Below are 21,754 nucleotides of genomic sequence, written 5' to 3' on the forward strand. Positions count from 1 at the left end.
TTTTTAAATGTCTATTATAGATTCAAAAATCTCCAAAATGATCTTGCAGAGTGAATTTCTAGGGCTATTTGAACTGTTTTGTTTTAATGTATTTTTTTAAATCTCTAAATGTAGCCTTGCTTTTAGTTTAAAGTGCCTTACCTGAGAGACACAGATATGTTGTAGATTACTGTTTCTAAGATATTCTACTAAACACACTGTATAACAAAAATAAACTGATCTTCTGATTCAGTACCATAAAATATTGGTTCTTTCTTTATTTTTTTTTAATATTTAATATTGACATAATAATAATAGTAATAATAAAAAGGCTAAAATACATTGTTGATAGAAGAACCGATCTAAATCTGTACTGGTAACATTTGACTAGCAAAAAGGAGTAATAATAAAAACAATAAATACTCCCTCCACCCCCCACCCAAAAAAAAAAAGAGTTACTTAGCGGACTGCTACTGTTTCTACATTTGACTAGCAAAAAGGAGTAATAATAAAAACAATAAATACTCCCTCCACCCCCCACCCAAAAAAAAAAAAAAGGGTTACTTAGCGGACTGCTACTGTCGAAGAGGCATTACCTCCTCTCAGTTCCGGGCAAAGTTTTTAGTAGGCCAACTGTTCTGTTACGCCGACTACAACAGGCTGCAGATAAAAGGTTTAGAAAAGAGCTAGCAGGCTTCCGAAGTGGCAGCACATGCACGAATATATTTTCGTCCTTCGAAAGATCATTGAGCAATGCCTGGAATACCAACAAAGACTGATGACCAGTTTTGTAGATAAACATCCCTTCGATAGCGTCTATCGCGAATCATTCTGGAATATAGCAAGAGAATATGGCATCCCGCAACTATTCGTCCAGAATATGCGACATCTTTAAAGCTAGTCTATAGCTGCTGTGTGAGAACAGACGATGGAGAGTCCCTGGTTAGAACCCTCGCGAAGACTGATTTTTAATTTCGGGATCTTTAGGGCCACCCAGCTCTAATGGGTACCTGACATTATTCGGGGAAAAGTAAAGCTGTTTCGTCGTTGTGCTGGCGACATGACATCCTCGTTAACCATCGGCGACAGAAACAGATGACCTTTATATCATCTGCCCCATAGATTGCAAGGTCTGAGAGGGAAACTTAACTCTTTTTTTTAAATCACCAGATTACAGATGCCCGATCTGTGACCGCATTTATGTATCAAAGATTGGCCTATTAAGTCACATGAGAAGTTGCAAATGGGAAATCATTGTCCATCAAGGCATAAAATGTCAGACAAACGTATACACCAGACTACGGAAAGCCTCGATAGAGACGAACTCAAAATTGAACTTCGGATAAACCTTGATAAAACCAAAGCTATGCGTATTGACTACAGGTCAACTAATAGGCTACCACTATCAACATTAAGGCATACAGGACTAATAGAAAATTTCACTTAATTCGGCAGCGTTTTCACAATCGTTGAAGATGCATAGTGCGATGTTGCATGCCAGATTGGATCTTTTTTTTTGTTTTTCAAAAAACTACGGCCTAACTGGCAAACTTATCCATTAGCCTGCAGACCAAGATCCACTTCCTCAAATTGTTGCAACAGCCACCTACGACTGCAGCACGCGGGAGTCGTCCATAAAGGTCGAAACGAGATAAAACGTGGCTAAGCAGCGATGGCTGTAGAGAAATCCTTTCCCGAAAGGGCACTCGACCCAAAAGTGAAGTGGTGACAGAACGTCGTTTTAAGATTCGCGGGACAAAGGCCTATCATTAACAAACTACAAGACACGTTTAACAAAGTCAGCCATGAAGCCAAAAAGAGGAAAGTGAAAACAAGGCTCCAAACAATCTGGTCAATTAAAACAGCCAATATGACACAAACTAATAAACCAAACTAAACTAATAAACTATACTGTATCTCTTCCTAGACTCGTACATTCACTTCAGTACTCCACCAGGACCGACTTCATGGCAGACTAACAGTCCCGGTCTACTCGCTGTCCTGTCTTGAACTGCACTGCCTTACACACACTGTGTCTCTGGTCCACGCAGGCTTATGAGCAGATGACCATAACCCGGGTCCTATTTACGACTAATTCACGTGCAAAGTTCATGCCAGTACTGTCCCTTGCCCTTTTGATATAGCACGATAAACTGTATGACTGGCCTGTGGCGCATGTCAGCTGATCACACACAGTTAACCATATTGCGTCGCGAATAGGGTTACAACAATATATATCCTATTTATCCCGATAAGATAAGATTATGTCGCAATGTAATCTGCCGAGCGGCGCCCCGGAAGTTATAGCCAAGCTGCAACGTATTCAGAACAACGCCGCACGAATAGTCCTAAGAAAAACAAGACGAGATTCTGCTACTAAGCTCTTGCATACGCTCCATTGGCTTCCCGTGAAAACGAGAGTCGACTACAAGGTGGCGACACTTTGTCATCAGTGTATCTATAATAGAGAAATACCCTTGTACCTTAGAGAACTGATTAGTCCATATGTCCCTCAGAGAGCCCTGCGCTCAATGGACTCAACGCTTTTAGTGGTGCCACGTTTCTCCCTCAAAAGCTACGGTCTGCGGGCTTTTTCAGTGCACGGACCAAAGGTTTGGAACTCACTCCCCATTGATCTCAGACAGAAAATATGCTACACTACTTTCAAGAGGAACATTAAGACATCTCTGTTTAAAACTTTTTTTTAGATTAGTTTGTCATTTTAGCTCTCGTGTTTGTGTTTGTAATGCTATCACATCTCCTTGAGCCTACATTTTGTTTGTTAACAGCGCTTTATAAATAAAATAATTATTATTACTTATATTTGAACATCTTAGTAGCACGGATGTATTTTCAGCTATTGAGGAATTTCACGATAAACCAAACAATGTCAAGGACGCTAAACTGAACTTCAGTATTGCCAACTAAAAAAAAAAAGTTAGGAGATAGAGTTTTAACTCTATCTCTCCGTAATTATTTTCTGCGCTCAGAAGGAATTATTCATTTGTTCCCATTTGTATTTCACCAGCCTGTTAGGGTTAAACTTCAAAAACGTTTTTCTTTTCATCAGACAATTTTATAATTGGTACAGTTAGATGCATGCCCTTTTTATACAACACAAATCAAAGTTTAAAAACCCAATAATTAAGTTAATTTAATGGGGTCAAATCAACGATGGTATCGTCAATCAGGAGAGAAAGAGTTAACAATATCTCAACGCGTGACAGTTGGTCTTCGTATCCACTTTCCCTTAGTGGGAAAGCGTGGTCGAGTGGCCAAGTGCGCTTGAACTTGGCTTGGCTTGGCTACCTAGAAGGGGGCTCGAGGTTCGACACCCTAAAGGCAGCACGGAAAACCAACTCCTAGATACCCCCTCCCCCCCACCGGTCCACAAATGAGATTGGACCAAAAGCGCTCTGAGCATGCTATAAGCATGAAAGTAGCGCTATATAAAAGCTATAATAATAATAATAATAATAATAGTACACCTAATGATGTACTCATTGTAAGTCCAAAAGTGAAGAGTTCTGATTTCTACACATTGAATTTTTTAAATTATATACGAGCTTGGAACTATTTGATTCTGAGGTGCTAAAAAGTTCACTAAAATTATCAAATATCTTTAAAAAAAATCAAATCTTTTTATTTTGCGTACCGGATATACCAACAAAGCTAGCTATTTATAGTCTTTCCGTCCTGTATGAAAATGTCCATATAGGCTACATTTGGACGTTTTACTAAGATGTGGGTTCTAGCGTATTTTAAAACATATTGGGCTCATGTGGCGCAAGAGTAGGTGTACACTTTATGTCCTTGTTAGGGAATGACCACTTTAAAAGGTCAGTTACTTCATTGGATGGCTGCCTGGTCGTGCGGTTTGCGCGCTGGACTGTCGTTCAGACAGTTCAAACCCTGCCCGCTCCCATCCCCCGTCGTCCTGCGGGAGGTTTGGACTAAACTATCTTCAACTCTGAAGGAACATCCGAAACATGTAAAACATTTTACAAACATTTTTCTGAACAAGTTCACCACCCGTCATGGTCCGAGGTCAATGTCTGAACTCCTTATCCCCTCCCTGATCCCAGTTATTTCACAACCGAATCGTTATTTTCTGCATTCTTGGTACAAAAATTGGTCACTAAAATAACAAAATGATTCAGGATGTTGTATTCTGTCCGATAGGAACTTATAAACTCGTTTCAACACTCGCCAATCACTAAGACATAAAGTTTACATGTAAAAAAAAAAAACCTAGCTAAAAAAAACAGACATCTTCAAAATTCCTCTTCGTTTTATTAAATAAACACAGATCTAGGTTATTAGCACAACCATGTATTGATGTAGGACACCAGCAAAAATCGTCAAAGATCTGGAAATATATGTCAAGAAGCGATGTCAAAGTCAAACTTTATTTCTTAAAGTAACAAAGTAACAAATAATACTATTCGATTATTATTCTCTTATTATATGTTCAAATCACACATCAAAGTAACAATTTAGAAAGTAGAATCGTTCAAGCCTTCTTCATGTTTGCAAACTCAAAGAGGACAGTGTCCGGTTTTAGTAAAAGTTTCTCTAAAGTTATTGATTGGCCTACATCCCCATCCCCTTGACCACATCCGCTGACCAGGCTGTGTCCGCCACTGACCAGACTGTGTCCGACGTTGTGTCCACTTATGGTATATCTGTTGGCGCTGTCAGAGCTCCTCATTGACTCAGTGTCGCCACTTGTGCCGGACCGCAGCTTCTTCCCTTTGTGGCGCAGCGGTCTGTGCTCCCTGGATGACGTCACAACCGTCTCACTTGTCTCTGACGTCAGTTCAGGCATCTTGTCCTTTGTTAGCATTGCGTGCGGAGGCGTGGCCATGCCCTCTCTCTGTCCGAGCTCCTCTATAAACGCTTTGAAAGAGATACCCAGATCTATGATGACGCTTTCGCTGGACTCCTGGCTACACTGCGCATTGTACCCGACAGCGTCCACGCGAAGAGTGCAGCACACTTGGGCGTTCGCTGTCTCGCACACCGCGGTCTTGCCCGCCACGTTTTGGGTAAAGCTAGCGCACTGGCCCGAAAACCTCAACACGCCTCCAGAAATGCCAAAATCTCCAAGGCCTTGAGGGTTAGCCAAAGCGAGGCTTAGGTTACATATGGCTTTTGGCGCTTTTTGCTCTAACTGTGCAGAGTGAAATGTCAACCTGTTGTCCATGACATCAGATTCTAAAGGACTTAACATCGACTCTGTGAATGTTTTTAAGACGATGTTGTTTTTATTAAAGTCGTTGGACCCACGGTTCTCTCTTTCACAACAGACCTCGGCATCGCATTGAATCTTTTGCTTACTTATCATTTCTGATCTCATGACCACGGCATTATTAGTCCTAATTTTAGTATTCGAATCAGTGTTGATGACCATGGACCTGTTAGCAATCGGTTTGCTCTCCATCGCAGAGTTGGTGGTAATGGATCTATTGGCCATCTGTTTGCTCTTCAATGCAGACTTGATGTCCATGGCTCTGTTGGCCATCTGATTGTTCTCTGTAGAGTTAATGACCAATGCTCTGTTGGGCATCTGCGTGTTTGGCACTGAAGAGTTGATGACCATGGATCTATTGGCCATCTGTGGGTTTGGCACTATGGATTGTATGGCCATAGGAGAGTTTGGTACTGAAGAGTTGATGGTCGTGGATCTGTTGGCCACCGGATTGTTGTCATTCGCAGAGTTGATGACCATGGATCTGTTAGTTCTCTGCTTGTTCTCCATTGCTTGAGTGATGTGGTTCACCGCCGAGGAGTAATTGTAGCCGTCAAGTTCGTTAAAGAAAGCAAAAGTTCCCACACAGTGATACACATTCGAGTCTCTGGTTAATTTGATAGTCACGTGATCAAGTGGTCTAAAAATAGAACAATAAACACAATTATTATTGTAAAAGAGTGAGGCATTTAATAGGGGGCTTAACCCGCATACACAAATGAATGGATAGAAATAGTAACCGCATAAATTCTAGTCAATTGACTGATTCAGTGACATAGTAAAGTAAGTAAGTAAAGTTTTCCTTTCAGACCTTGTGGTCTATTGGGCAGATGATGTAAAGGTCATCTGTTTCTGTGGCCTACGGTTAACGTGGGTGTCACGTGGCCAGCACGAAGACCAACCGCCTTTACTTTTCCCCAACTAATGTCAGGTACCCATTAGAGCTAGGTGGACTCAAGGGCGCCCGAAAATCCCGAAATAAAAATCCCAGTCTTCACCAGGATTCGAACCCGGGACCTTCAGTACGGAAGCCAAGCGCTTTACCGCTCAGCCACCGCGCCCTCAATTCAGTGACATAGGCCTATGGATCTGCAAAACATATCATGCACCATGATTCGAACCCGGGACCTTCAGTACGGAAGCCAAGCGCTTTACCGCTCAGCCACCGCGCCCTCAATTCAGTGACATAGGCCTATAGATCTACAAAACATATCATGCTACAATCAAAACATGTTTGTCAATTTTTACAGTGACTTTTTGTGGGGTTAGTTTTATATATATGCTTTATGTTCTTCTTCAGTCACGAAGGGACTATGGATCATCTCATAGTAATGACACGAAAGCATGAACATAAGAGACGGTCGGAACGCTGACGCCCCTTTGTTACGATGGGAGTGTGTGGTTACATACGTCTTGGTATTTCAAGAACTATGTCCGACGACCCAAATTCCACCGTGTCGCACTAATGGAAATATTGAACACACACAATATAACTTGACTTCAAAAGTAAATTCGCAAAAGTAGACATCATATGTAGCAGAAATTTAATAATAATAATAATAATAATAATCTTTATTGTCCGTATGGAAATTTGTCTTACAATTTGTGCATCACACCAAACAAAAAACATTATAACTATAAGAAACCAAAGTGTACATTCACACCAGACTCACTCATAATCTACATGTGACAAAGTTTATATCACATTGTTCTTATTTAATGATTTGATTGCCAGGGGAACAAAAGAGTGTTTGTGTCTGTTTGTTTTTGCATCGGTGTCTTGTGTCTCTTTTGTGATGGTAAAATAATGTGTTCTAGTACCTAAATAATGTGTTATAGTACCTAAATAATGTCTTATAGTACCTAAATAATGTGTTATAGTACCTAAATAATGTGTTATCGATCAAGCGACCAGGTGTCAGTGGTCCAGTTGGCATCAAGCCAAGTGTATAACATCCAACAGATAGAACACATTCTTGAACAGTGATGAGTGGGAACCAGACCATTCGTTAAACAAGGCCTCAACACTGACATGTGACGTCGTAGCCTGTGGGCAGTTTAGACCAACAGCTATTGGTCTCTAATTCCCACAGGCTACGACGCTTGAGGTCAAGGTTCAGGCTTTCTATGACGATTGATCTCGGTGGAAGAAAACAAGACAAGACGACAGCAGCCATTACTATCGCAGTACTCACTTGGACATTAGACTGTTGGAGAAACTCTTATTTTCCTGTTTATACATGTGATACGTGGACCAATCACGCTGTATCTTCTCATAAACAGAGCTACCACCCTCTGACCCCTCTTCTTGTGGTGTATCGTGACCTTCACCTTGCGATGAACCTGGCCTGGGTTGGACTTCTTTGGGGGCTTGCGCGTTCACCTGCCACTTATTGCAATTCGGTAGAGACTTGGCAAATATCATTTCAAATATGCCATCTTTAGGTAGTGGCTGAGGTTGTTCTTGTGGTGGGTGTTTCTCCTCTGGTGTTGGTGCTGTGTCATGGTTGGGAGGGAACTCATTCTCTGGACATGGGTTGAGGCTCGAGTCTGGCTGAGACATGATCCAATCAGCATTAGCAAGGTCCTAAGTGGTAAAGAAATTCATAAACATCATAAACACAACGTTAGACGGAACATATAGGTCACTTAATATATGTGCTAATTATGTCTCAAGAGACGTGTAGACAAGATGTTTAATTACACATTAATTTTGAGAAGATACGATAAATGTCCCATAATTCTTATTCTATTTATTTCTTGTAATTATTCTATGAGTATTTAGAGTGCGCTTGCACAATCGAATTCTTATATTTCAGAACAGATCAATTCTACATACGTCAGTGCGAAAATGTTAACTACGTCTCCTTATTGGTTCAACTTTTTATTAACTCTTTCTCTCCTAACTAGCGATACCAACGTTGATTCCACCAGAATGTAATAAATAAGTAGGGAAGGGAAAGAGTTAAATACAAACATTTGAGGGGAGTGCGGGAAATCCCGATGACAGCGTGTTCAGAATTAAACAGAGGATTATATTGTTGTAACTTGTGACGCGGGGTAACCATGTGTGTGATCAGCGGACACACGCTACACATCGAGCGCCGGGCTTTAGGTAATTGGAAGCCCTAGGCGAAGCGAGTTTGGTGGCCCGAAATGAAATTAAAAATTGACGTTTACAGTTAACGAGCACATCGACCAACCGCCTTTACATATCCCCAGCCCATGTCAGGTACCCAGCTCCACTGGAGTCAGAGGCGCCCCTAAGATCCCGAAATTAAAAAACACATGTCTTCACCACATCAACACGACTCATGTGATGAGTGTATCAGGGTCAAGTTGGGTCAGTTGATGCCCGAGGGCAGCAGATTTAAGACCAGACAGATATTCCAGTGCAAGTCGAGTATTCAGACATTTCGGGCTGCCAATTGTAAAGTATTTGATTGTTTATTTATTACACTCATTAAAGTTTCACGTTATTGAAAGCCCGAATGGTCTGGTTCTTGAGTTAACTATTTCATTCTGTCCAGTGTTGATGGGAAATGTAGCAATAGTATGAAATATTTTCACTGTCAAACTTGAATTTTAAGTGTGTGGCTAATTAGCTATTAATTGTTTTTCCCCCAATATACACGCTAACTGTCACATTTCTGGGAAACTCGTTAGAGACTTTTTTTTTATATCCATTCGGTTTCCAAGAATTCTCAAGCTAATAAGAGGAATTGTTAAAAAAAAGAAGTACAGTATACATTTAACAGCGTACAACTTGTAGTGAGCTAGACAACATATATTTATAAACAAGCAAAATTAAAAAAGAAATGCTTTTAAAAAAAAATACAAAGCTTATCTAAAGGGAAAGAACTACGTCCTTACAACAATATCTACCATTAATGTAAAAGCTATTTCCCTTAATCACCAAATAAAAAAAAAAATATCAATTACCAGTAATTAATTGACTAATTAAGTATTTTTGTTTATTAGTTCCTGTTTCGTTAGGTGCAATAAACAATTGTTAAAAGTTTAAAGTATCAGCTTGAAAAGTTAACAATTATTTAAACCCAACAATTTTAGCCATATCTGTGAAAACTAGAGTACTAGTTTTCCTTGTTGCTTTTAAAATAAATAATGAATTATCAGTAATCAATTGTATAATTAGTTACTATTTTTTTATTGATTCAGGTTTTATCTATGTCAATGAATAATTGTGCAAAGTTTCAGCTTGATCCGAGAATGGGTGTGGGAGAAATAACGTGTACACACTTTTTACCAGACAGACAGACAGAGTTGATATAAGCTTTGTAAAATTTTGAACAATCGCTGATGAAAGAATAATGCTAACTTCTGATTGTCTTCCTTGATTTAAGATATAAACACCACACAATCTCCGTTTCTAGCTTTACCAGGAGGACCAAATCTTACCTTTTCCATAGCCTCTGTCACGAGTCGCATCATGGCCAATATCTTGTGTATTGACTGAGCCTCCAATTTGAACTTTCTCCTCCTCTCGTCGCACGCATTCAGCCACGCCTCTGATGTCGCAACCGCTTTACTTTGCAGCTCCAATGGAGGCTTGACTTCAGCTGTTGAATCGGATTTCACATTAGGTCATTCAGTGGCACTTAAAACTCTAACTTGTACATTTATCACTAGACCAAAGGTTCTCCAACTTTTTGAATCAGGGGACCTTTTTTTTTATAGTCGAAACTTAACCAAAGTGAATATATATATATATAAAACAAAACAACAACATTTTGTTGAATGAGTGTTTATTAAAATTATTACTTTAGTTTAGAATAAAATGTTTACAAATTAATGACTTAGATAAGGTTGATCAGATTTTGCAGCAGCAAATCTAAACGAGCACAAAATTTCTAGTCGGTTTTTTTTATTTGTGATGAGTTTCGTCATGGCACTGAATCCACATTCTATGTAATAAGAAGACGGGAAAACAGTCAACAATTTTTTTCTGGGTTTTCATCATAGGTGGAAATGAATAAGTTGTTCTTGTAATTGCATAGAATCATTTTGGTTTGAAATCTGACTTGGTCCGTATGCAAAGAGTTCATCACCCAATCAGGAACAACAAAACGAAGAATGTCTTTGGTCTTCATAAAATAGTACGTGATATAGGCTAGACAGTAAGCAGGGACTATGTGATTATTTTACAAATTATCCGATCGTACAAACTGGCTTTTAGGCTACAAGTTATTTTAATTGTTTGTCATTTTCTGATGACCCCTTGCGATCGTCTCGTGGATCCCTAGGTTTTAGTTTGAGAACCATTGCTCCAGGGGCGGACTGGGTGTCAAAATCGGTCCGGGCATTTCTATAAAATTCGGCCCACAAATTCTCTATCATGTGATGAGCATCCATGTCTAGGTGTATCGGTCCTTAAAAATCATTCTTAAGTTTCATAATGTATCGATATGCATGCATACAGTGAACTCCATATCTTAATAAGCAATATAGCGTCTTTTTTAATCAGCAATTATGTAGGCCCTAAAAAGATGAAGCCTACTAGTAGCACTGTCTACATTCTACATTTTATTTTCCGAAAATGTGTTCGATTAAAATAGTATTACACTGCAATGTCTGTGAAAGATTTTTTTTTAAACACGACGCTCAGAGGGCCTTTTATAAAAATAATGATAATAACATAATAAGAATATTATAAAACCTTTAACTTGATATGTGCCATGGTGACTTCGATCAGGCCATTTCGGTAGCCCTACCGGCCCATTTGGGTACCGGCCCACCGGGCATTTGCCCAAATAGCCATTCCCCCTTTGCATTGCGCGAGACGACCCAATCTGTATAACACGACTCTTTCGGATTTGTATTACAATTTTGGAGTCGAGAATATAGAATTTATACGAACACTGTATTGCGTCATTGTTTTTTTTTACTATGGAAACTTACAAATAAAGTGAATCAAAATGACTAGTATGCTAAGGCTAAGTTTTGAGTATGTCTATATAGGACATGTGAAACTTAACCAAATAGGACGAATTGATGATATTGTAAAGGACTGATGTAATGAACCAGTAATGCCAAAGTATTAAATTTTTTTTTTTAAGCAAGCTATGTTGGTGAACTTTGTGTAATCCTTTAGAAAAGTCTAATAAAATGGCGCCTATTTGCTCATTTTTATCTTATGTTGACTGTAAGGCCTAATGTCGTGTGTGTGTGTGTGTGTGTGTGGATTTCTATTACAAGTAGAGTTAAGTTTACATTACCTCCCTCTGCTGGTTTATATTTATTGGAGAATGAAGTATCGCCTGATTGGTTGTTGATTTGTCTGTGGAAAGTTTAAGAGGAACTAGTAACTAATCTAAACTTACTTAGACGATCAGACTTGTGTATTAAATATAAGTTCACTAATAGAATTATTTTTAAAACTTCTTTTAGATAAACAAACTTACTGGCATTGTTTAGTCTCAAAATGATCTGCGTTGTCAGTTTGCACCTGGCCAGAAGAACTACTAGGTTGACGAGGTAGAGACTCATGGTGCGTTCTCATTGCTTCATTCTGGGTGGAGAAATATCGTTTTTTAAAAAAATGGCCTTATCATATATTGTACAGACAATAGTATAAATATCACCGCTTAAATGAGAAACAGTGATATTATGCCTACTAGCTGATATGTAGCACTTTTAAGAAGAACATTAACATCTATCTATAAAAAACATTTTTAGATTAATTGTTATTTTAATTGTGTTTGTAATGTTATTACAGCGCCTTGAGCCTACATTTTGTTTGCTAACAGCGCTTTGTAAATAAAATTATTATTATTACTTTCCCAGCAATAGTAAATCAGATAGGCCTACCACTATTTAAAAAAAAATGACTTGTCCAAACCTCTTTAAGTGAATAATTGTCCTCCCGAAGCTTTGACTTTTTCCATCGGTCACTCAACACCATGCCTTTGGTCAGTCTTCCCATTTCGGCCATCTCTTTTCTGACCACGTAAGTGACGAACTAAAAGAAAAAAAAGTTATTGTGGACATAAGGGTCACTTTTTATTTTTCCTTAAGCTTGTATCAACTCACTCTGTCTGTCTGTCTGTCTGTCTGGTACAAATTCTGAACACGTTATTTCTCCCACTTCCCATTCTTGGATCGAGTTGAAACTTTGCCACAAGTATTCATTGTTCCTAACAAAACATGAAGTAGGCCTAATCTATTTTTAAAAAATGTTGCTTGTTTGTTTTACAAGTTTCGGATGTTCCTTCAGAGTTGAAGATAATTTACTTCCTAGTCCAAACCTTCCTCAGGACGAAGGGGGGTGGGAGCGGGCAGGGTTTGAACTCGGGTACCATACCGCACGACCAGGCAGCTTGTTCTTTTTCAAGCCAACTTTGTTGCTGGTGAGATGTAAGCTCCTTAGCAGTTTAAATAAACCCTAAACCTTGCAAAAATAGTTATATTCTTGTAGATCTAGTTTCTTTACACGAGCTTAAAGAAGATCAAACAATTGACATTCGTGTTTTACAGGTATACAAAAAAGAAAATAAAACTATTTGATATAAAAATGTTAGTTATTGGTGACAAAATTAATGCGAAACTAAATCAAGAGAGAGACTCATCTTCCACTGACTTAATCATTACAATATTACAGGTATACAAAAAAGAAAATAAAACTATTTGATATAGAAATGTTAGTTATTGGTGACAAAATTAATGCGCAAGAGATAGGCTCATCTCCCACTGATTTAATCAGAGGCAATAAAAATCAAGAGATAGGCTCATCTTCCACTGACTTAATCAGAGGCAATGGAATCTGTTTTTCGTTTTAAATAAATGGAAGACGCCAGACATTTTCATCAAACGGATGACTGACGTATGGATTATTTGTAGTGACGATACTTATAATCTGTCAATTTTTTTTCTTGTAATGACCTTCGTAAGTTTTTTTTCTTCAGTCAGTCAGTGGTATTTTACGAATACATTTAAGATTAAAATGTTAATCATAAAAATATAAAGATATTGAATCAAACGCATTATGTTTGGCTTAACAGTATCTAGTTTTGTCATAGGACTGTACTCTCACCTGCGGCAGTCTCCAGAGAAAGATACAACCATCCACAGCAGATGTGATGACGTGCTTCATGTTGTGGGAGAAGCTGATGCTCGTGATGCTCTCCGCGTGACCATTGATGGTGCTGATCATGTTACCGTTGGAGAACTGGTGGCCAATCAAAAGTCAGCGTTATGTTTATTTCCGTTTCCGCTTTAAAATGGCGCATGGTTAAATGCCGCATACATGATCTTATCTTATATAATACAGACGTTACTTCAAGAAGTTGTTACGTCCTACGCGTCATGCATCTAGTCATGCATATTAAACGTTTCCCTTTCAGACCTTGCGATCTATGGGTCAGATGATCTGTTTCTGTGGGCTACGGTTAACGAGGGTGTCATGCAGCCAGCACAACGACCAACCGCCTTTACTTTTCCCCAACTAATGTCAGGTACCCATTAGAGCTGGGTAAACTCAGAGGCTCCCAAAGTTTCCGAAATTAAAAATCCCAATCTGCACTAAGATTCGAACCCGGGACCCCCGGTTCAGAAGCCAAACGCTTTACCGCTAAGCCACCGCGCCTCCCATGCATGTTAACCAGACTTAAATTCTGCCAAGTCACTGGTTTTGCTGGCTGGCTCAGGCAACCCATTCCATGCTCTAATAGCAGTAGGGGAAAAGGAGCATTTGTACACATTTGTCCTAGCATATGGAATGTGGAATGTGCCTTTATCTTTGTGTCTTTCTGAGTATTTTATTAGATTTTATTTTTGTGTTTGAAGATTATGGTTCAGTGGTTTTATGTATAATTACTAGTTTTCTTTTGAGTCTTCTCTCCTGAAGGCTTTCTAAATTTAGTGATTTCACTAAAGTTTGTTTGTTTGATTGTAAAATGTTTTACATGTTTCGGATGTTCCTTCAGAGTTGAAGATAGTTTACTTCCTAGTCCAAACCTCCCGCAGGACGACGGGGGATGGGAGCGGGCAGGGTTTGAACCCTCGACCGTCGATAAATCCGAACGACAGTCCAGCGCGCAAACCGCACGACCAGGCAATAGTTAATTATAGTAATAGTTAGTACACATCCAGTTTTGATATCTGGATATTTCAACATTGTTCAGTGTCACGCTTCAGTGAGAGAAGAGAAGGGGAGAGCTAGGGCTAGCAAAGCAAGAGCGCGCTTGTTGTCACGCCTCAGCGCGCAAGACAGGAGAGAAAGAGCTGACCAGGTTATTGGTCACTTATTGTGTTAAAGAGAAAAGAAGTTGTTTAATGCTACGCTGAATAATCTCTCGAACACCTTGTAGAAATATTGAATTAAAATTGAATTCCAAATAGAAAAGATCGAATCAAGTTAAAGAAACTTGAAGAGAAAACTAACAATGATGTAAACAATCCAGAAAAGTCTTTGTATGCTACTATAAGGGGCGTAGAGCTAGCCATCGGGGTCATCGATCAGATTGTTCAGTTTTTAAAATGATTTTTTGGATATTTATTAATTAGTATCTTCACCATGCCTTACCCATCCATTGTTAAACTCTATCTCAGTGAAGTGATTATTCCCAATGCAAAAGGGATTTCTATTTTATTGCTTCTTCATTTCTGGATGACTTGTTTTAGTTTGAAAGCATTAAACTCAATTAAAATATATTCTATACTGTGTGTATTATAACGAGAAGAGAAAATCAGGCAGAAGAACAAAATATTCAAATTAATAACCACAAGTTTGAAAACATAGAAACGTTTAAATATCTAGAAAGCAACATTGGAGTAAAGAAACAACTGGCCTCAGGCAGCTGAGCTATCTTATAACACACAACACATACTTAAAAGCAAACATATATCTAAGAAAACAAAGAAAACCATATATAAAATCATCATCAGACCTGTAGTCATATATGCAAGTGAAACCTGGACACTGACAAAAACCACAGAAAATCTGCTCAATACTTGGGAAAGAAAAATCCTCAGAAAAACTTATGGTGCCATACATAAGGTAACCGGATGGAGGATTCGCACCAACCAAGAAATATAAACCAGCTGTATGAAGACCTCTCCATAGTGACGGAACTAAAAAAGGAACAGATTAAGTTAGGCAGGTCATCTCGAAAGAATGCCAGAGAACAGAGGAGAAAAGATTGATCAACAGCAAAAATCAAAAGGCAGGCGCTCCAAAGGCTGACCGCGTGTACGGTGGCTTGATGACGTAGGGCAGATCTAAAAGTCAAGGCATGGAGACGTAAAGCAGACGGTAGAACAGAATGGAGAGAGGGTGCCTGCTTGGGCTATAGCGCCACTGAGGTGGATGGAGTGTCTGCTGTGGACACACTGCGACATCGCGCATGTCATATCAGACTCCAAAATAAAATCGTGACACTATTACGTGTGCTGAAGAAATACAAACAAAATCTCGAACTTGTTTTTGTGTAGGGTAAAGAGTGTTTTTTTTTTTTTCTAAAGTCATCTAACTAGAACGCGTGTATTTAAGAATGTAGAATGCAAACAATATATAGTTCGTCCATCGTGGTTCGATGATGACCACTTTGTCATCCAGGGGGGCTGAGGGCTTTGCACTGGGGTTTTATGCCTCCTCATGTGGCTGGTGAAACCTATGATAGCCCGGAATGTTCGGCCGCACACTGGGCAGGTTATTCCAGCTGGAGCTAGTGTCGTTTGTCTTGCAAACAATACAAACTAGGTCAAGTAGGTCACATCCTTGAAGTCTGACCTTGTCATCAATAAGGCTCATTATTGTCAGACAATTTGAAAAAAAAATAACTTTGATTTAAGATCACCTTTAGAGAAAGAGAGATGAGAAAATGAGAGAAAAAGAGAGGAGAGAAAGAAGGAAAGAGAGATAAAAAGAAACATGAGAAAAAGTGAGAAAGAGTGCATGAGATGGCGAGAGAGAGAGAGTGCGTCAGAGAGAGAGAGATAGAGATGGGGTGTGTGTGACAGAGAAATTGCCTAAACTAAGGAGAATATGTGTATTAGATTAGATTAGAAAGAAAAATAACAAAATTGACAGAAAGAATGAAACATAATGTTACTTTTTGCCTTTTTTTTGAGTCCAAAAAAAATAAATAAATCAGAAATTAATATTTGTAAATAGGTGTAGGAATTTAGAATTTAAAACGTCGGTGAAAAACAGATCTTATTTTCTAAAGTACTGAAGATAATTGAAGCATGAACCTGCGTTTCTAGGGCGACAGGTTAGACAAAACCTGGCCAATTTGGTGATCAGCATGGCCAAGATGTCAACAGCTATCATGTCACGAAGACCATCATTGTAAACGACTTAACCATCGACATCAGAAGTTATGAATCTAGAAAGTGACGAGAGCTTCAAATAGCTTGCTGCAAAATCTCAGACAACTGACAGTTTCGTATCTGGGTCACTTGCCTAGATGTATTTACATCTACTTGACTAATCCTAGGCTTCCCTTAGTTAGGCCAAAAATAGAATATGCATCCTCCGTCTGGGACCCCTCAACTCAAGAAAACATTAAGAAACTAGAACAGACACAAAATAGAGCAGTGAGATTCATAACAAACGAATATTCACATTTGACTAGAGTAACACCTTTAGTAAAATCACTAAATTTAGAAAGCCTTCAGGACAGAAGACTCAAAAGTAAAGTAGCAATTATACATAAAACACTGAACCACAATCTTCAAATACAAAAACAAAATTTAATAAAATACTCTGAAAGACACAAAGATAAAGGCACATTCCTCGTTCCATATGCTAGGACAAATTTGTACAAATACTCCTACTTCCCTAGTGCTATTAGAGTATGGAATGGGTTGCCTGAGCTAGCCAGGAAAACCAGTGACTTGGCAGAATTTAAGTCATTGGTTAATATGCATGACTAGATGCATGACGCGTAGGACGTAATCATCTTCCAATTTGAAGTAACGTCTGTATTATATAAGATAAGATAAGACATCTCAGACAACTGACAAAGTTTCGTATCTGGGTCACTTGCCTAGATGTAATTACATCTACTTGACAAACCCTCGGCTTCCCTATCCTCATAGCATTGGAATCCCACAATCCTTCACCTCTTGAACCCTAACCTCTTGAACCCTACCTGTATTAAATTGACTGTTTTGTTGGAGCATGCAGTTAATAGATATTGACCAGAAGGATCGATTTGAATCTTTATCAGCTGGCCGCCACACTTTGGACAACCTCTTGGAAGAAATTCAAGAAAACCCTGACTTATAATTAGATTCAATACTAGATACGTAAATAAATTAAATTCATGACAAGGCAGATTATGGATTTCAGAATTATCTACAAGAAACAAAAATAGATTCAGTACAAGGGAGACAAACATATAAGATTCATAAAAGTGAGACAATAATTAGATTCATACAAGGCAGACAAACATAAAAATTAGATTCGTTACAAAGGAAACAAAACATAAATACATTCATTACAAGGTAGACAGACATACTGCAATATTATTAACAAACATTATTTAATTCATTATAAAGGAGTCATACATCTCATAAACATTGTTATGATTACAAATAAAATTAACAAAACATAAAATATAATGTAGCTCCAAAGGTCTACTATTTCGACTGCTGTAACCCCTCCTCTCCGTCATTATTTACCACATTCTAGTGGAATCAACGTTGGTATCGTCATTTAGGAGAGAAAGAGTTAAATTAAGGTACTGCAAAATTTCTATAATAAAATATCTATAGCTATAGGGTCCTTGCTATGTTTTTCATTTATATATATAAAAAGCATTAGGCTAACTAACACAGAGTTTATTTTTAAAAATATCATGTTCATCTACACCCTCCCTGGCCCAAAAAGAAATTTGTGAGTGACTGATTCTAACAAACTGGTCAGTGTAAGGCTAGCTTAGGCTACGTGTAGTCGGTCATGATAAGACAATCGAGCGATAGTACTTGTGTGTTGAGTGGTCAGGCGAGAAAATATACACACTTCCATGGTTAGTCAAGCATCGGATCGCTGCCTGGTCGTGCGGTAAGCGCACTGCACTGTTTTTGGACTTCTCGAGGGTCCCAGGTTCAAACCCTGCCCGCCGCCCATCTCCGTCGTCCTACGGGAGGTTTGGACTAGGCGGTAAATTATCTTCAACTCTGAAGGAGCATCCGAAATATGTAAAACATTTTACTAACAAAACATGCAGATCTACTCTTAACATCATTGTTTTTGCTTTGCTAACAAGATCTACCTCTAACTGCATATGATATAGACCTAGATCTATTTCTTTTACGAGAATGTAAACTTTACTGTATGCTTTTCCATTATACAGTAAGTCAAAAGATTAAATTAATAGGTTTGTGTAACGTCACTAAGAAACCCGATGAAAATCTGACCGTTTTGGATGCGCAGAAAAATTACATCAGAAAAACATTAATTACTAAGTTTATATTTAAATATTCATAATAATAATAATAAATTCATTTTCTGTAAATCATAACCTATTCAAAAATTGTCAAAACCATCGGCGTTTCCCATTTAAATACATACAATGTTCCTATTGAGAATTCACTACAATGCCATAAAAGAGGACATGGGAGTATGTTCCTATTAGATCTCAAATCTTACCGAAATGAATTATCCTCGATTGAGCTCAACATACCGTAGACCCGGACTTGTTTGTCTTGACAAGCAAGGGCTAGCAACCCTGCTCAGGAAAGATACATAAATAAACGAGTTGTGTAACTTATATTGTAAATGCAAAAACGTAAAGGAATCGATAACAGAACAATCAAATGTGCATGTAAAAATGGCTCTTTCTGTCTCGTGAGACAAGGAATATGTACTGAAAAACTCCTTAGTGTATATTGCTTCTATGTGACTTAACAGACAAAATGTGGTTGGGTTTTAACCACAAGATCTGACACGTTTTGATTGTCAGAGTGAAGTAAACGTTAACAATGAAGTGATGAAACCATTGATGTAATGATCTAGGTATACAATGGTCAAAGTCTGGAGGAATAAACAGGAGCCACACAAGAGAACTAGACACACTGACCTTAAGATGTAAAGTATTTCAGACCTTGAGATCTATAGGGCAAATGATGTTAAGGTCATCTGTTTCTTTGGTCAACGGTTAACAAGCAGGGTGTCATGTTGCCTGAACAACGACCAACCGCCTTTACTAAACTTACAAACTAAAGTACTCATTAGAGTTGGAAGGAATCAGGTGCGCCTTAAAAATACCGAAATGCGAAATCCCAGTCTTCACCGAGGTTCGAACCCAGGACCCCAGGTTCGGAAGTCAAGCGCTTAACCCCTCAGCCACCGCACCTCAACCTAATGATGAGGACTACATTTATTACCTGACCATGGATGAATTGTAAAGTCCATAACAGATTTCTTCTCCACAATGGCCCTCACAGGCTTGAAGGACAATATACTAGAGTCCAAGTAGGCTCTGACCAGCACTGATTTGTCGAGACTGCTGCTTACCTAAAGGTGAAAGGTCACTTTATTTGCAAATGATAAATCGGACATTTCTTTGTTCAAGCAATGCTTGATGCTGGTCCATCAGATATTTAAATGCATACGTTATTTTCTTTATTTGTATCTCGATGACCAGTGCGACTCCTGGCCTTCACGTTTGGCTCAGATAAGTAATAATAATTTAAGATATAGAGCGCTGTTAACAAACACAATATAGGCTCAAGGCGCTGTGATAACATAACAAGCATAAACACGAGAATTAAAATGACAAACTTATCAAAGACATTTTTCAACAGATAGGTCTTAAATGAATGTAGTTAAATAATGTTGTCTGTCTGTGATCAATGGGGAGTGAGTTGCAGATATGATATATCGATCTATTTCTATGAGATGATCCATAGTAACTTCGCGACTTAAGGAATCCATGGGAATTTACCCATTTAGTGATATAATTTAATAAGTCATTGTCTACTCTTCTGCACGAATGATGTAATTATCCCCTGTTGAGGAGGAATTCGACTCTGGGCCACTTGAGGTAAATTGAGTGTGATTTAACACAGATTTAACCATACTAAGCCCAATACTCCTTCAAAAGAAAGGCAATTTCCTAGATAATTTTTACTGCGCGACTATACAAAATCTGCTAGCATATGGAATAACTTGTTGGCAAGGAACGCTTCATCTAAAATGTTGCGCCGCCTAGAAAACATTATAAAAAGAGCATACAAAAATCACACACATAACACTACCATATTTAAATAAACTTTATGACCAAAAATGCCTAAGAAAAAATCGGAAAAAATCTTGGAAGACAACAGCCACCCGCTCAAGTCGTCGCGATATGGGCGACTTTTATCAATCAAGACTAGAACAGAGCGGTACCAAAACTCGTTCGTTCCTTACTCGGTTAGACTATATCAACGCCACTCGTTGATCAAGAAACATGAAAAGAAACAAGATACCTGTGTGTAGTCGCTGAATGAACACTTTATGTTGTGTCTGTTGTATTTATGTGTATGTTTTCTGTTGTGTTGTCTTTATATGAGAAAGGAGTCCTTGTAATCACAACGAATTTCCATAATGATCAATAAAGCAGTGTTAGTCTTATTTACAAGTCTGTCAAAACTACCACATCACCATTCTTATAAGCCATCCCAGAAAAGTCCTGCTAAAAGTTATATTCACCTATCCCTTTGTCTGTTGGACTGTTGGGGCACAACACATGATCTGTTGACCGGGCCCCAACAATGATCTGGCAACTACGGTAAAAAAAAAAAACCCAAATCGAACTAAAACTCTATGGCCATATCATAGGGTCCTCAGGACTTGCAAAAACCTTCCTTCAGGGAACAGTACCAGGAAAAAGAAGTGACAGACAAAGAATCGCGATGGAAAGACAACATAAAAGAATGGATAGGCCTGCCATTGAAGGAGATTCTAAGGCAAAACACAGAAGAATGGAAAAAGACAATTAACAGATCTTGTGTGGTGCCCCGACGGTCCAACAGACCAAAGGATAGTTAAGGGTACTCAGGAAAAGCAAATTGCAGATGCTTTACAACCTTTTTACGAGAGACTAAAGATTGTAAAGCACAATGGTTTAAGATCGTTGATGGGCAAAAAGTCAAATTTCATTTCGAGCTCATTTTCAAAAGACAAATAAAAAAAAAAAAAAGACTTTGAATAATTAAAAAGTCATCGTTGTGGAACAATTACTGTCGACAAGAGAGTAATGACTGTTGAAAACTTTTGGAGAAAACCATCCGCCTGTAGTTACCTAGTGGATGTTGTGTGAACATAATCATCCACTAAATGTTATTTCAAGAATTAAGTTTCTTCACTAGTGAATATGAGACTTCAATTTTATGTTTATTCATAAAATTAATTTATGGATCTTAACAAGTTGAGCAGAGTAGTTTTATTTAATCTTTTAATCATTATTTTTATCATTATTATTATTATTATTATAAATTGGATATTAACGAAAGGCTAAGATAACATTTTTAAGAGTTACCCCCCTTTAACAGATTTCAAGCTTTAGCAATAAA

General features: G+C 38.4%; 1 protein-coding gene across 3 annotated transcripts in view; it reads right to left on the reverse strand.

The window, feature by feature from the left end:
• Nucleotides 1-4,374: 4,374 nt before the first annotated feature.
• LOC106075212 (mitogen-activated protein kinase-binding protein 1-like) overlaps nt 4,375-21,754 on the reverse strand; it is a 50,063-nt gene continuing 32,683 nt past the window's right edge. For all 3 annotated transcript variants that reach the window (XM_056008313.1, XM_056008312.1, XM_056008314.1), the window contains 10 exons: nt 19,583-19,712; nt 18,846-18,924; nt 17,344-17,446; nt 13,281-13,415; nt 12,090-12,209; nt 11,653-11,759; nt 11,467-11,528; nt 9,650-9,810; nt 7,426-7,817; nt 4,375-5,870 (listed from right to left, as the gene is read on the reverse strand). In XM_056008313.1, coding sequence (XP_055864288.1) covers nt 4,493-5,870; nt 7,426-7,817; nt 9,650-9,810; nt 11,467-11,528; nt 11,653-11,759; nt 12,090-12,209; nt 13,281-13,415; nt 17,344-17,446; nt 18,846-18,924; nt 19,583-19,712 — 2,667 coding nt within the window. In that variant the 3' untranslated portion in view covers nt 4,375-4,492. The remainder of the gene's footprint in view (nt 5,871-7,425; nt 7,818-9,649; nt 9,811-11,466; nt 11,529-11,652; nt 11,760-12,089; nt 12,210-13,280; nt 13,416-17,343; nt 17,447-18,845; nt 18,925-19,582; nt 19,713-21,754) is intronic.

The sequence above is a fragment of the Biomphalaria glabrata genome, chromosome 13 (genome assembly GCF_947242115.1).
Source record: "Biomphalaria glabrata chromosome 13, xgBioGlab47.1, whole genome shotgun sequence".
Classification (NCBI taxonomy): Eukaryota; Metazoa; Mollusca; class Gastropoda; family Planorbidae; genus Biomphalaria; species Biomphalaria glabrata.